Source organism: Chionomys nivalis, chromosome 14, assembly GCF_950005125.1.
Source record: "Chionomys nivalis chromosome 14, mChiNiv1.1, whole genome shotgun sequence".
NCBI classification, from domain to species: domain Eukaryota; kingdom Metazoa; phylum Chordata; class Mammalia; order Rodentia; family Cricetidae; genus Chionomys; species Chionomys nivalis.
This window is the reverse complement of record NC_080099.1, coordinates 59,758,782-59,773,349: the sequence shown is the minus strand read 5'-3', so window position 1 is coordinate 59,773,349 and position 14,568 is coordinate 59,758,782. Positions and strand designations below refer to the sequence as shown.

At 39.5% G+C, this 14,568-nt stretch overlaps 1 protein-coding gene across 1 annotated transcript in view; it reads right to left on the bottom strand.

Annotated features, from left to right (window-relative positions):
• Positions 1–4,213: 4,213 nt before the first annotated feature.
• Positions 4,214–14,568, bottom strand: part of Klhl14 (kelch like family member 14) — a 107,336-nt gene continuing 96,981 nt past the window's right edge. Inside the window, exons 5-8 of the mRNA XM_057788852.1 lie at positions 10,647–10,837; positions 10,409–10,567; positions 6,906–7,063; positions 4,214–4,568 (exon numbers count right to left, since the gene is read on the bottom strand). Of these exons, the coding sequence (XP_057644835.1) occupies positions 4,428–4,568; positions 6,906–7,063; positions 10,409–10,567; positions 10,647–10,837 (649 nt within the window). The 3' untranslated portion in view covers positions 4,214–4,427. The remainder of the gene's footprint in view (positions 4,569–6,905; positions 7,064–10,408; positions 10,568–10,646; positions 10,838–14,568) is intronic.

Sequence of the window (14,568 nt, the reverse complement as noted above, 5' to 3'; positions counted from 1 at the left end):
TCCTTTCCTTCATTTTCACTCAGTCTTGAACCCAACCATTGTGAAAGTGTCACTCATGTGCCAGATAAACCTCCTTTCCTTATTAGACTTTTCTGGAAACACATTCACAGACATGCCCAGAAGTATGTCTCCTAGGTGATTCTAAATCCAGTCAATCTGACAATAAACCACCACAGCCACAGATTCTGCTCATTGTGACCTTTTACAGCAACACTAAATGGATTAAATATCCATGAAGAACCCTCAGCCAGTAACTAGTACCTCTTGGTTGTGTTGCTCATGTCCTCACCCTATAGCTATGACTACACAGTTCACACTATCGAGCTGAGGATTTTCTCACACTTACCTTTAGCTTCTTCTCACTTTAGTTTCCACTCAAGTTTCAAGCTTTGCTAGCTGGTGTTGGTGTGCTGTGCTAGTCTTATTTGTGCACGCATGTCTGTGTGCTCAGTTTGCAAATACAGACGTCTCTGGGTTTTGATTTGAGGTAGTGATTTGAGGCAGGGCGTGTTCAGAAAACAAACAAACTGTACTTCAAATTTTGACTTTTGATCTTTTTTTTTTTTCCAGATTAATGATACATGGTAAAACTTTTTTAAATGATGCTGGGTACTGGTAGTGAGCCATGGCCATTTAGGTGATTTTCTATAATGCATTGTATAACTAGGGTATGCAGTAAGGTAAATGAGACACACTTTCAAGTTACAATATTTTCAACCTACAGTCTTTGCCAGGACATGACCACACCGTCACCTGAGAAGCACCTATATTTTGATATAAAGAATCAAGTTTAATTGAAAGTGTGACATTCCTAAAAATGCCATCTGAGATATCAATAGTACATACTTAATACTCACCATGTTGACAAGGGCCAGACAGCTGGGGAAAGATCCTGGAGAGAACAAATCCCGACTTTAAGGTGACAGACAGCTTACTTAGTGAGAAATGCACTCCCTGACCCTATCCCACTAACTTTTATCAGTTAGGAGAACATCCTGGAAAGGATGTAATTTTTTTCTTCAGAATATTTTCTTTTCTTACCTCAGATGTGATCAAGTATTGGATAACTACATGTCAGAGTTAAATGATGCAATCTACATGTAGACTCAAACTCGGTGGTTCCTTAAGGTTAGGAAAAAGACAAGCGTGCCCTCAACTGCCCGTGAAAGTTGGTCTCCGTGTATTTGGAAGAAGCCCTGCTTTTCTGCTTGGCTTTCACGATGCCAGTGGAAGCTGCATTCGAGAGGGATTTTTGTTTTCAGTATTCAGGGGGGGAGATGCAGGGGAAGGAAATAGAAGTCCATTGCTCTTGTTTTCAGGAACTACTATGGAAGGTCGTCAGTCTTTCGGGAATTTACTCATTTGAACAATGGTCTGGAAAACGTCAGAGTCAATTCTTCCCAGCTTGAAGGCTTCAGATGCTAGGTCCCGATTTTGCATTGTTCTTTGCCAGGAGGGTGGCTGTACTAGATAGCTGGGTTGTGTCAGCTTGAAACAAACATAGACATAGCGGGGAAGAAGCTGTCTTAATTGGGAGAATGCCTCCAAAAGAGTGGCCCATAGGTAACTCTGTTGGGCAATTTCTTGATTAACGATGATGCGTGAGGGCCCAGTCCACTATAGGCAGTACCATCCCTGATCAGGTAGTTCTGGGTTATAGAAGGAAGCAAAGTGAACAGGTCACAAGGAACAAGCCAGTAAAATAGCACTGCTCTACAGCCTCAGTTTCTGCCTCCAGGTTCCTACCTTCCCTGTGATGTGGGAGAGGAAGCCAAATGAACTCCATTCTCCCCAAGTTGCTTTTGGCCAGTGTTTTGTCATAACAACAGGAAACACACTAGGATCACTATCCTGTTGCTCCTGTTAGCGGCAGGGCTCGCTTCCCTCCGTCTCACCCACAGACCCTCTAATTTCCGTGCACAGCTTCTTTGTCAGACTTGCTTTAAAGGGAAATCAACTCAACTACTGTGCATTTCTATAACTGATTTAATTAAATATGGGCTCCCACTATTCTTTAGGAATACAGCTGTTTCTGCTGGTTACTAAGGTGTTTATAAAAAAAATCCCATATACATTTAGTTATTCAGTCTTGAATAATTTCTGCCTTAATGTAATGTACTTGTGATAGAAAACTTAGATTCACTCATAGAATTCTCAATTCACAACCAGTTTTCTAGAACCATTTTATAATGTTTTCATGTTGTCTATACCATGTTTTTACATACTATGAGAAAGTAAAATAGACTTGCAAAGAATATCCGTAGAATAAAAATATTTATGCATTTACATATTATAAACCTTCAAACAATCCAGTTGATATGTGTGCTGTATAAGGAGGTGTATGAGAGACAGATAAATTGTACATAAAGTTTTATTTAAACTTTCCCCTTCCAAGCAAGCGTCATTTACATTCTAGTGCTGTACAAAATTTACATTCTTTGTGACTTTATTCACTTTTCGCTTCTGGAAGTTTCTATCTCTCTGAAATACAGAAAGCGTTACGTAGAGTTTTCATAAATGCCTTTATTTAAATTGGCTAGTGAAAAAAATAAAGTGAAGACCAAACCTAAGGAAAGCTGAAACCCTTGTAGAAACGATGTTTGGAAGAAACAGCGATGGTTGAGAATACGGTTTCTGAAACGGCACGTGCTCTTCGGAATGCTGGTGGGTGTTTCCCACGCTCTTACTGTCTTTCCTTATGAATTCATAAGTTTTCAAGGAAAAAAATGAAAGCTGATTGCACTGGTTATGTATATATATATTCACATATATATTTTTACAACGGATCCTTTGGATCTGAACATACAAATAAATACAAAAACAACGAAGATTGCACTTTTCTGTAGAAACATTGTTGGATTCTGGCGTGCCCAGCCATGGTGAGGCGCTCATGAAAGTTACCGTGAGGGCATTTGTTCTCATCTGTGGCTTTCTTTACTTGGTATTTTGAATATCACATTTGTTGAAGGGGACCAACACTTCTTTGTGATTAAAAAAAATTTAGTCACTTGTCAGTGCCAGTTGTTGCTCAAACTCAGATGAGCTTGAAAGTCAAATTCATGTTTCTGCTAGTTTTGCTTCTCTGATTGGCCACAAAGAGACCGCGTCATGCTCTCTGGATCGTTTTGAGTCCCTAAAGACAAGCATCAATTCTCACTGAACCCAGTGCAGGCTTCTCTGCTGACGAACGGAGGAATAATGAGAACCGAGTGTCTGAAGCCAGCCAAAGGTAAGGAAATGTACTGTCAGGTACTGTGAGTTTGCAAGGTTTATTTTAATAATTATTTTAAAATATTCATTTATTTTTATTTCACATGTACAAATGTTTTGTTTATAAGTATGTAAGTGCGCCGCATGCATACCTGGTGCGATGCTGCCCTGGAACTGGAGTTATGGATGGTTGTAAGCCACCGTGTAGATGCTGGGAACCAAACCCAGGTCCTCCACCTGGGAAGTAAGTGCTCTGAACCACTGAGCAATCTCTTCAGCTGAAGGTCATGTGTTTTAAGATTCAGAAAGAAAATTGGGATCTTTCTCAAGAGAAAGTTTTTCTTGTATGCTTGAATTCCTGAAAGTGATTGGTTAGCTTTTATTAGGGATTAAATTTGGGACAGCTTGTTATGCAACAGAGTTTCTGAAGTATTCTGTGATGGAGTTTGTTGGTCTTGTCTCTTCAGACAAATTGTCCTTATGTTCACTACATAAAATGCTGTAAAAAAAAATGAGGAATCACAAGATTCTGGGAGCTGAAGAACAACTGAATGTGCTTTGTTTTCATTTTCAAGGACAATAAAAGTCATGAAATTAAGACTCTGGCAGAGAACAATTGCTAACGAGACCAACGGCTGACTTTTCCCTGATCTCCTAAGGAGCTGTAACGAATACAAACTATGATTGTGTAGAAACAAAGATGCCCATCTTCCATCTTCTGGGGTTCTCGGTTGCTGTGTTACCTATGGAGTTGGTGAAGAAGCCCAGCGTTACAAGTACAGAATCAAGTGGCAATTTCTGGAATGCAGGGTAAGCATTCTGGTGGGTCAGATTTTGAATCATTCATGTACAAAATATCCTCCAAATGTCAACGCCTATCACATGCAGTTAGGACACAATGCACAATACGGATCTTAGATCTCTGGGACCAGTCTTCTGTGGTTTCTTTCTCTTTGTAAGTTTAGCTCCACGTGAGTTTGTGTAGAGGTGGGACATACTGAAACCAGTCTGATATGGAAGAGGTTGTCCCTGCAACAAGTTGAGTTGCAAACCACAATCTGTTCTAGAACAGGTCTCTTTCTCCCGTAGTGACTTGTAATTCAGAAAGCAAAGGTGTCTTTTGGCAGTTGTACCATTGGAATGCATGGATTCTGCAGGACATTAGTGTCACCTGCCACTGCATCCTAGATGTGGCATTGTGCCAGGATTTCCTGCTGTTATTTGTTGTAGGGTACACAGGCTGGTAAGATGACTGTTGCACAGGCTGGGCCTGCCAGGGGTTCAGCCACATCGCCTTCGAGTTCAGTCCAGGTTCCCTTTTCTGGACAGTAGCAGATTGTAGACGACTTGTAGGCACCCTGGAACGGCAGAACAGGGAATACTTAGGGGAGGGACTAGAGCGGTAACGGCCAAGTCATTCTTCACAGCTTCACTGGGAAGACAAACTCTCTGCTCAGCCTAAAGCATTTCAAATAATCTCAATGGGTTTTAAATTGTTGTGTTCCAAGGAAATATTTGAAACTGAAATTTCAAAATTGTGTGTGTGTGTGTGTGTGTGGTGTGCATGCGTGTGGTCAGGAGCATGTCTGTGTGTGCAAGTGAACATGTGTTTGCAGAGGACAGAGACAAACTCTGGTGTTGCTTTGCTCAAGTATCCATTTTTCAGGACAGGATCTCTCCTGAGTTTAGAACTTGTCAAGTATGTTAGTGTCTGCTTTGACTATCTTCCTAATGCTTAAACTAAAATCACAAGTCATCACATCGAGAGTTTTTATTTTTATGAGGGTTCTGGAGATTAAGCTGTGGTCTTTATGCAGACAAAATGGGACCTTACTGACTAAGCTATCTACCTAATGACAGGTAGTGGTCAAACTCAACAAATACCTAGAACATCTTTAGTGTTCAATCATCACATCTAATAATTGGCTCCAAAATAAAAATTTTCCAGTAGGTTTGAATTAAAGAAAAAAAAGAAACACATTATTATTTAAATGGTTGAAGTAAATCAATGTTAGACTGTGGCTTCATCTTTGCTTCTGTTTTTATTTTTTACTGTAGAGAATGTGAGCAAAGATAGCAAAGCATTTTAAAGTAGGCTGAAAACATCTCCGCATGTTGACTCATTTATTTTCAAGAGGCCACACAGCAAATGGACAATGACTTTAATTTTGGTGCCTTTGTCAACTTTAAAGCTAATTTTTGAGTGAAAATTTCCTGGCCTAATTAAATCATAGGAAACACATTAAAAACCCCAACAAAACTCGTGGTATTTTCTGAATGTATATTCTTAAGGTCTGCTTGAATGCATCTCTACTCTTGTAGTCAACAATTGGCTCCAGACAACAGGCACATGTGGGAAAGTCTAGGTTTATGCATCAACTCATAGTTGCCCTCTATAATTATATTATTATATATGATTATATTAATAATCATATATAATTATATTAACAATTAATTGTATAGTTAATTTTTAAAAGTTTCTCAAAACTTTGTATCATAAGCCTGTTGGACGCAAAATAAATAAAAAAGTTATTAAAACTCCAAGTTTATCTTATAAAGCTAGCATAGATCAATAAGGCAGTACAGAAACAGTCATCCATTATGAGAGTAATGAAGCAGACTCCTAGGCCCAAGGTCTTTCCTGATTTGACATAATCTAAACACATAGTCTACTTTGCAATGCTGAGCTCTTCTTTCTTTCTTTTTTTTTTGACAAAATAGCATAAATCCAAAATAAAAATGTGAATAAATAATGAAAAGCTTGAGTCTAATCAACTCCTGACTAAGTCTAGTCTGAGGAACTGTTTTAAATGGCAACACAAGGAGCTTGTTAGTCCCGCAATGTAAGGTATTCTGGTTAACAATGAAGTGATTTGTCAACAAGTCAGGGAACACAAAGTGGGGCAGAAGAAATGTTCTAGATGAGAGGGGTCTACAGGACACCACAACCAAATATGTGTGAGACTTGCTGGATCTTAATTTGAATGTTTTGATTTGAAAAATACAACTTTTTTTTTTTTTTCGTAAACCAATAGGGAAAATTTGAGTTTGGATTGGACATGCGGTTTTTGGGTGTGATAAAATGATGGTAAAAAAATAACTTTTTACATAAAAGAATAACTTTTTTGAAAGATAAATACTGAGACCTTTAGAAATATGACATTTAGGATTTGCTTCAATTTTTTTTCATTTAAAGTTAAAAGGAAGGGTCTATTGATGGACTGTGGCATTGATGATGGGGAAAGAAAGGTCACCCATCATTTTAATTTTTGCTTATGTTTGGAAATTTTCATGATGGAAGGGGGAGTGAAAAGCAAATTCATGTCCTAACTAGAATTAACAGACATTGAAGAACTAATTTCCATGTTTTGCTCCTTCTGGTCAGAAGCTTTTCAGATTGTCTTATTGAATGTCTACAGGATATTTGAAAAATAATTTCATTTTGACTTGGAAAGCAGAATTACAAACACGTGGGTATAAGAGTGAGCTGGAGATGGAAGACCTACTGTGGGCGAATGGATGAACTAGCGAGTCATTTCTGCTGCATGCTACCAGTTCTGTCTTCCTGCTTACAGAGCTTGCCGCCTGTGCACAAACCTGATATTCCTAAAGGGTATGGGCAAGGTGATAGCACGGCTGGGGGGACCAGCAGAAGCGAGCACACACAGGAGGAGGACAGACACACGGACACGTACCATGCTCCAGCTGTAGCCCCCGACCAGATAAATACTGTCATCAAGCACCGCACAGCCGGGGCCACTGCGACCCTCCAGGATGGGGGTCTGGAGAATGTTCCACTGGTCACCTTTAGGGTCATAGCACTCCACAAGCATGACGTCAAGGTGGGAGAAACCTGGGTGACAGGAAAAGGCAAGCATGGAGGAAAACAGTGACTCCCACAGTCCTTTTAAAACGAGGAGGCCTGGAGCTAATAAGTCAACTATTGTGTCTTTGAAGACACAAATGTATAATTGTATTAATGAAATTTGGAGACATGTCAGAAACTTCTAAAAATGAAAACAAACAAAAAACCCCAAAGACTCCAACAGACTTTGGGTGTTTGGGATTAACTCAATCAAGAATGCTCAAGTGGGTATCACAAGGTTGATTGCATGGAGGTAGACCCTATTAAAATGATTTATTATACATTGTTTTGAAAGATTTAAGACAACAATGGTCAGCACAACTAGCTTTACAAGCATTCATGCCTGCTTTGTTTTGTTTTGAAGGTGGCATCTGCGTGCAGAGGAATGGGCATCAGAACTCAGACATCTATAGGCTGAACCATATTGCTTTTCTTGAATTTTTAACTCTCTCAAAATGGTTCAGTCAACTAAAATTCATTATTCTGGGTCTTTAGCCTTTCCTAGAATCTGAATACATATAAGCAACTTCAATGATGAGCAGAGACCTTTTCAAGGGTCAAGGTTTGGAGTTGGGGCTCTAAGTTCTGAGGGTCTTCTTCCTCTCTGCTTTCCTGTGTGTGTATGAGTATGTATGAATGTGTGTATGTATGTTTGTGTGTATATGATAATTTGTGTGCATGTATGTTTAGGTGTGTGTGAGAGAGCATGCATGTGTGTATATGTATGTTTGTGTGTGTGTGTGTGTGTATGTGAGTGTGTGTGAGAGAGAGGGAAAATGTGTGTGAGAGAGAGAGAAAAGAAAGAAAGAAAGAGAGGCAGAGAGAAAGAAAGAAAGAGAGGCAGAGAGAGAAAGAGAGAGTCTGTGTTGGCTAGGAGTTAACCTCAGATACCATTCTTCAGGTTCCTACCCACTTTGTCTTTTGAGACAGGATCTGCTAGGTGACCGTGAAGGTTCCACTGAGGCTTTTTAATCCCTGAACTAAAGGCAGGCTTCCTTCAGAAGAGTCCAGAATCTACAGTATTCTTGGTGACCTTGTTACAAACCCAACTGTGAAAAAAATCTGAGAGGTAGAAGGGAGAGCACGTGGCTGTAACCTCATCACTCATGAAACTGAGATGGGGGTGGGGAATCATGGTTTCAAGGCCAGCCTGGGCTACATAGAAGAAAGAGGGGGCTGTTCAAATGATATTTTGTTTACTTAAATGCATGCTATGGCTATTTTCTAGCTGATAGACATACATTAGCTAATGATAGGCATACATTAACTAATATCCAGATTCTTCAGTCATAGTTAGGAAGACAAGTTTCAAGGAGCAATTTTCCTTCCCGAGAAAGCAGACAGGCCGTTTAAGGCCGCTAGCTGCTTCTACACAGTGACGCAGATTGGTGTGCGACAGTAGAGCTGTGTGCCCACTGCCAATTCTCCCCCTGGTTAAAATGAGCATACGGGAAGGATTCTAGATTCTGCGGTTCTAAGGCAATGCCGGGGGCACGAGTGCCTTCTCTGTCCCTCCTTCCGTACATACTATAGATGCTGAGTACAAGTCTCACAAAATGACCGGGTCAGTACTCCTCCTTTACAGATATGTTGTAGTGTATGTCTTCAGCGGGATGACACAGCATTTCATTTATTTCAAAGCAGGACTCAAACCATAACCTTCCTTTGTCTTTATGACTCCTGAAACTATATATGTATATAATTGTTATTTATATTTAAATAATATAAACACACACACACACACACATATATATATGAACAAGGCAGGGTCTCATGTAGACCAGACTGGCCTCAAATTTGATATATAATTAAGGATGTTCCTAAACTTCTGATTCCTCTGTCTCTGCCTACTCAGTGCTGAGATTACAGGTGTTAATCGAACCCCATGCCTATTTTCTGGGATGCTAACCTTGAGCCCAGGGCCTTTTGAATGCTAGGCAAACACAACCAACTAAACTACAGCCTCGGCGCCCTGCTTCTGATGCATGTCTGTCCATGCTTCTGTATGCACAGTCACATGTTTCTGATGCATGTCTGTCCATGCTCATGTGTGCACAGTCACACTTTCTCTTACTTAGACTGTTAGTGTGCAATCTTCCTGTGCAAATATAATCTAGAATATAAGAGTCATTAAGACATAGATAAAGTCTTATGAGAATGAAATGAAACTATGCTTTATTTTGAGAGCCACAAAATTAGCCGAGAACACTGAGGTGAGGAAATAAAAGGACATTGAAATTGAAAGGAGCAAAAAGAAAAGAACCCTGTGCAGATGGAGACAGAGTCCTCTGCTTTTGTGGGGGTGAGGGGCATGGAGAGGAGCAGGAGGCACACACTAGAGCATCATCTTTTTGGCTGAATGTGAATTTGAAATATAGATATAAAAGTTAGCCTGTGTGATTTGTATTAATTTATGTGTAAATACGGATTAGAAAAACTTTCCATGTCTAACCTACTTTTGGATTCATATACTACAGTCAGATAAGTGAGCACACTGATTTTCCTATTAATACCACAGGTATGCCTGCTTCTGTGACACTCAGGAGCTGGCGGAGATTTTAGAGTTCAATTTAGAGCAGTGTCTTAATTTTTGAGATGAGAAAACTGAGGCCCAAAGTAGGTGAGGCAAAGCTCAGGACCATGAATCTGTTTCCCACCAAAGGCAGTGTCCTACACACCCTCAAGATTCTAAAGTCACATCAATTGGAAAAGGTCTCAGTTATAAACGTATCCAGAGAAGAAAAGCAGCTAAGAACAGATTTTAAAATGCCTTAAATTATAAAAAAAAGCAATTCAATTTGAGAATCATAGATCATTTGATATTCAATACTTAAAAGAAATAATTCTAAATTTAGATACCACATTTTTGCTCTAAGAAAAAAAATCCATACATTAGCTCTCTGAACCTGTGAGAACAGTTCTTTATGATTGCAGCAAAAAACAATTTTCTGGAGGACAATTCATTACTACAACTTTGGAGATGAGGAATAATTTATTTCACTGGTTTCCCTCTTACGACAAATTGTGCTTTTTCAGATATTAATGGTCTCATTTCTTCCCCTTAGACATCATTATTCATTTCTTTAATGCGTATGGTAACTTAAACATAATCCTATCTGCAGAATTAAAACACAATAAATGCTCGCTCCAGGGTACTGTTAATTTGCACACAGTAGATTGTAATTGACCAACATGGTTTTTACATAGTTAGCTATGATGATCTAACAAGAAATCCTGAAGCAAAGAGTGTGTGATGCAAATGTTACTGGAATAGGAACAGAACCAAACAAAACCCTAACAAACGAGCAAACAAACAAACAAACAAGAAAACACCTTTCAAATGATTCCCTCCAATTGCGTATAAGCGATCATTCATCACAGCCAAAGTGTGGATGGCGCGTTTTGTGTTCATGTCTTGTTTGCGGGCCCAGACATCCATGACGGGGTCATAACAATACAACCATGGCACGTACTCTCCATTATGCACACCCCCTGTGGAAGACAGACACATTGGAGTCAAGGAAGTGCCTTGCACGATGGTTTTGTAAAGAAAACTAGAGAAATGGCTTGCCTGAAATATATATTCTCCCATTGTGCACTGCTCCTGCATGGGCTGCCAGAGGCTGAGGCAAAGAAGACACATAGCGCCACTCGTTGGTGTCCAGGTTGTAACACTCCACACTGGACAGGTAGCCGGTCTCATTCCTCCCGCCAATCACGTATAAATGCTTGTCCAAGCGGCATGCGTAGAAACTGGCTCTTCTACAATGAAGGAACAGCTCTCAGTAAATCTATGGAACATCACTTTTGCGATGGGTAAGGGATACTCAGTCAGCCCATGAAAGGGGGGAGTGTCTCCAGAGAGGGCTGCAAACCTTTGACCATTACTGATCTGCTTTCTAAATCCAAGAACCTACACAGCAATCCTAGTCATTTCCCAGCCGGTTAGCACCTTTGGTGTTGAAATACTAAGAAAGGAGACAGCAACTAGTGCTTTGTGTCTGCTCTCCTCTCCTTACTTTTGATACACTACTAAAATGTTCATTAATGCTGGGGATATTTGCTGCTTTCTAAGGATATCATAGTTCAGTAAGACACAGTGAAAAATGAGGTAGATAATGTAACAATAATAAATTATCTTGACATTCACTTTCTTTATGGTCCTTCAAGGGTCATTGTTCCCAATTTATTAGAAAACTGCATCATCAAAATTTCTCTTCAATTATCATTTTTCCCCTCCTAGTACAACTGCAAATAGAATAACTTTTGTGAACTTTGTATAGTGTTTCTATATATTTGATTTTTAAGATATATACATACACAATATACATATATATATATATATATATATATATATATATATATATATATATATATATATATATTTGACTCTTCTAACAGCGATTACAGGAGTTTCATCCAGGGAGCTTTTGATATTGATTCTAATAAGCCTTCCAAATGATTCTAGTTCTCTGTTCAAGAAAGGCTGCTGACAGTGTTTGCCTGCTATACTTTCAAAGGCAAAGTGTATGAAATTCATTGGAAGGATAGGTCACCAGTTGTGAGGTAGGCCGTGAATTAGGAAGGTGGTATTGAGAAACTAGATTTATACTTTCAGGAGAAAATATGAAAAGAAGTGAAATAAAAACTGTGTTAATGGAAGAAGATGGAAGACATAACTAGTTGGAGGTGAGAAGTAAGAAAGATGAAAGACTCAGAGGTCTAAGACATTCAGAGTTATGATGGACAGACCTATGATGACCAGGATGGCACACATGTGGTACAGTATGGAATCAGTATCATTGCTGAGTGTCAAGGCCCTGAAGGACACGACTTAGACTGGATTAATTAGTAGACTCTATAAAAAATTGATGCTAAGATTTTTGTGCAGTGTCAAATATAATATGGACAGTGCTAAACATTTTTGTCAGGTCCTCTGTATAATTTGGGAATTTTCAAGGTTGTGTGTATTAAGTACTGAAACACCTGGGGGAAAGTGCATGACATCTTGATGTACACTGTGACTTACAAAACTCTACTGTCCGGTGTGATTTACTAGGTGTCCTCAGACTGTTTTCCAGTAACACAGGGACAGTAAGAGAACCTTCACAGGGTATGTGCAGATATGTTCATTCGCTTGTATCAGCACCCAGTATTTGTTCTCAGAAACTGTCAGGTGATCTTTATCTGGACAAAAAGTTTTTAAAAGTTGGCTATCATGAACTCTTCCTAATATTATCTGAGGCTCTAATATTAGTGTTTAGGACCAGAAATGTTTTGGACATCAGGAATCTTCATATTTAGAAATATACAGAGAAGATGGGGAAGGGACCCAGATAAACACAAAATATATTTCCGTTTTATATGAACTTTATACACTTACTTTTTATTCAATATTTAAACAAGTACTTACATGCACAAAGTATACTTTTTTAATAGTACCCACTGAATTGAATTAGTGCAGGAGTATGGGGCCATCCATTGGATTATGGGACACATGCCTAAAAAAGTGACTCTTCTCCCAGCTGACAGCTACCAATAGCTCTTCAGCTAGGGTTGGGGCTTTGAAATCCCTCTCCATCCATACTAGAATTTCACCTGGCTTGATCTTGTGCAGACCTTGAGAAGATAAGTATAGCTACTGTGAGTTTGCATGTGCAACAGCCACCCAATGTTGAAAGGTAGGCATTTCACAGTACTCTTCCCTATCCAGTTCTTAGGCTTCTCCATCCCCCGCCTTTAACAATATTTCCTGAGCCCTGATGGGAGGGAGGTTGCTATCGATGTCATTTATATGGCTGGGCACTCACAGTTATTGATTCTTAGCACTTCTACCGGTTATGAATGTCCATACTGGTGATTTTATACAATGCTTTCAATGTGCTTTTTTTCTCTTCGTCTCTCTCTCCGTCTGTCTCTTTCTGCAGTGAACGTGTCATCTGAAGTCACATGTAAATCACATTGGATGAATTTCAGATTACAGATGTTCAGCTTGTGATACTGAAGCAATGGCCAAAGTGTCACGTTTGCTCAGATGATTCATCACTATTTAAGTGTAACGCCGTTTGGAGATGATACTGTGTTATCATCTTGACAGCCATTATTGACCATTTTAGGCTGATATTTTGACCATGTTCTCCTTTCTACATCTCATCCACAGTTTTGAAAGATGTATATGCTGTGGAAGGTTGGAAGGTCATGAAAAACAGTAACAATGGAAGGAATTAGAAGGAGAAAAGTGGAACAAAAAATAAAGGTAGCCAAAGTGAAGGCTATTTTTTGGATTCTGAAACCTTAATAGTATGTGTTTGTGTGTGTGTGTGTCTGTGTGTGAATCTCATCCAAGTTAAAATTAGGATTTTAAAAGTTGCAAAATACAGTTCACAGAGTTGGTCCACTGACTTCTTCCACTTGAATAAACATATTCCAATTGCTTTCTAATGAATATGATCTGTCAAAATCATTTAATGCTCTTTTCTTTGCAATTTAAAATGTTTTGTTGAAAAGAGTGACACAGGTCTTCAGAAGGCACACATTTAATCATGGACACAGAGAGGTCAGTGTGCTTCTTTCAGATGGTTCTGAGATGGGTTTGGAGCTTTCTGAAGGATCATTTACTGATTGCAGTTGGTTGTTTCCCTCTCTTTACTCTTTGCTACCCAGCTCCCAAATAAATACACATGGAGACTTATTGTTTCTTATAAATGCCTGGTCTTAACTTGGCTTATTTCCAGCCAGCTTTTCTTAACTTAAATTATCCCATCTACCTTTTGTTTCTGGGCTTTCCCCATTTCTTATCTTCACTCTTATTCTGTGTCTGACTGTGTGGCTGTGTAGCTGGCCCCTTCTTTTCTTGCTCCTTCTCTCCTTTGTTCAAGGCTCCCCAAAAGCAACATGCTCTTCTGATCCGCCCCCACTTGAGAAGCCTAGCTACACAAGGCTCCTCCCTACTACTTCCTGTCAACTCGTTGCTGACTCAGACTCCTGACCCCAGGTTAATTTTATTTAATCAAACAAATGTAGCATATCTTAAGTTACTATTCCCCAACCACTAATTGCAGTAAAGAGTCGGTGTAGAGTTGGACTAGAGTGTAAGGTGAGACCATGGGTTCTTCTTGGTACTGATGCAGAAGATGACAGGAGTCACAAAGAATGTTGAGAGTGTGAAGAACAAGGACACTTCTTATGGCAGTCAGAACTCCACTTCTCTAGTTTTCATTTCAGTTTTCTTCTTTTTCTCTGATCTGAGTCCTTGTCCTCTGACACCAAGTCAACCTGTCAGAACTGGTTTCTGTTTCAGGTAGTGAGACCCCCTCTGATGATCCACCTGTACTCCCAACACCAGACACATACTGGATTTAGGGTCTAAATTGGAAAAAAACAGCAGGTTTCACCTCTTGACTCAAAATGCTGTTTTTAGGTAGAAATCCCTTCTGACATGACGGTGAGTCACCCCAGATCCCCTCTCATGGCCAACTTGTGTGTCCCTGAAA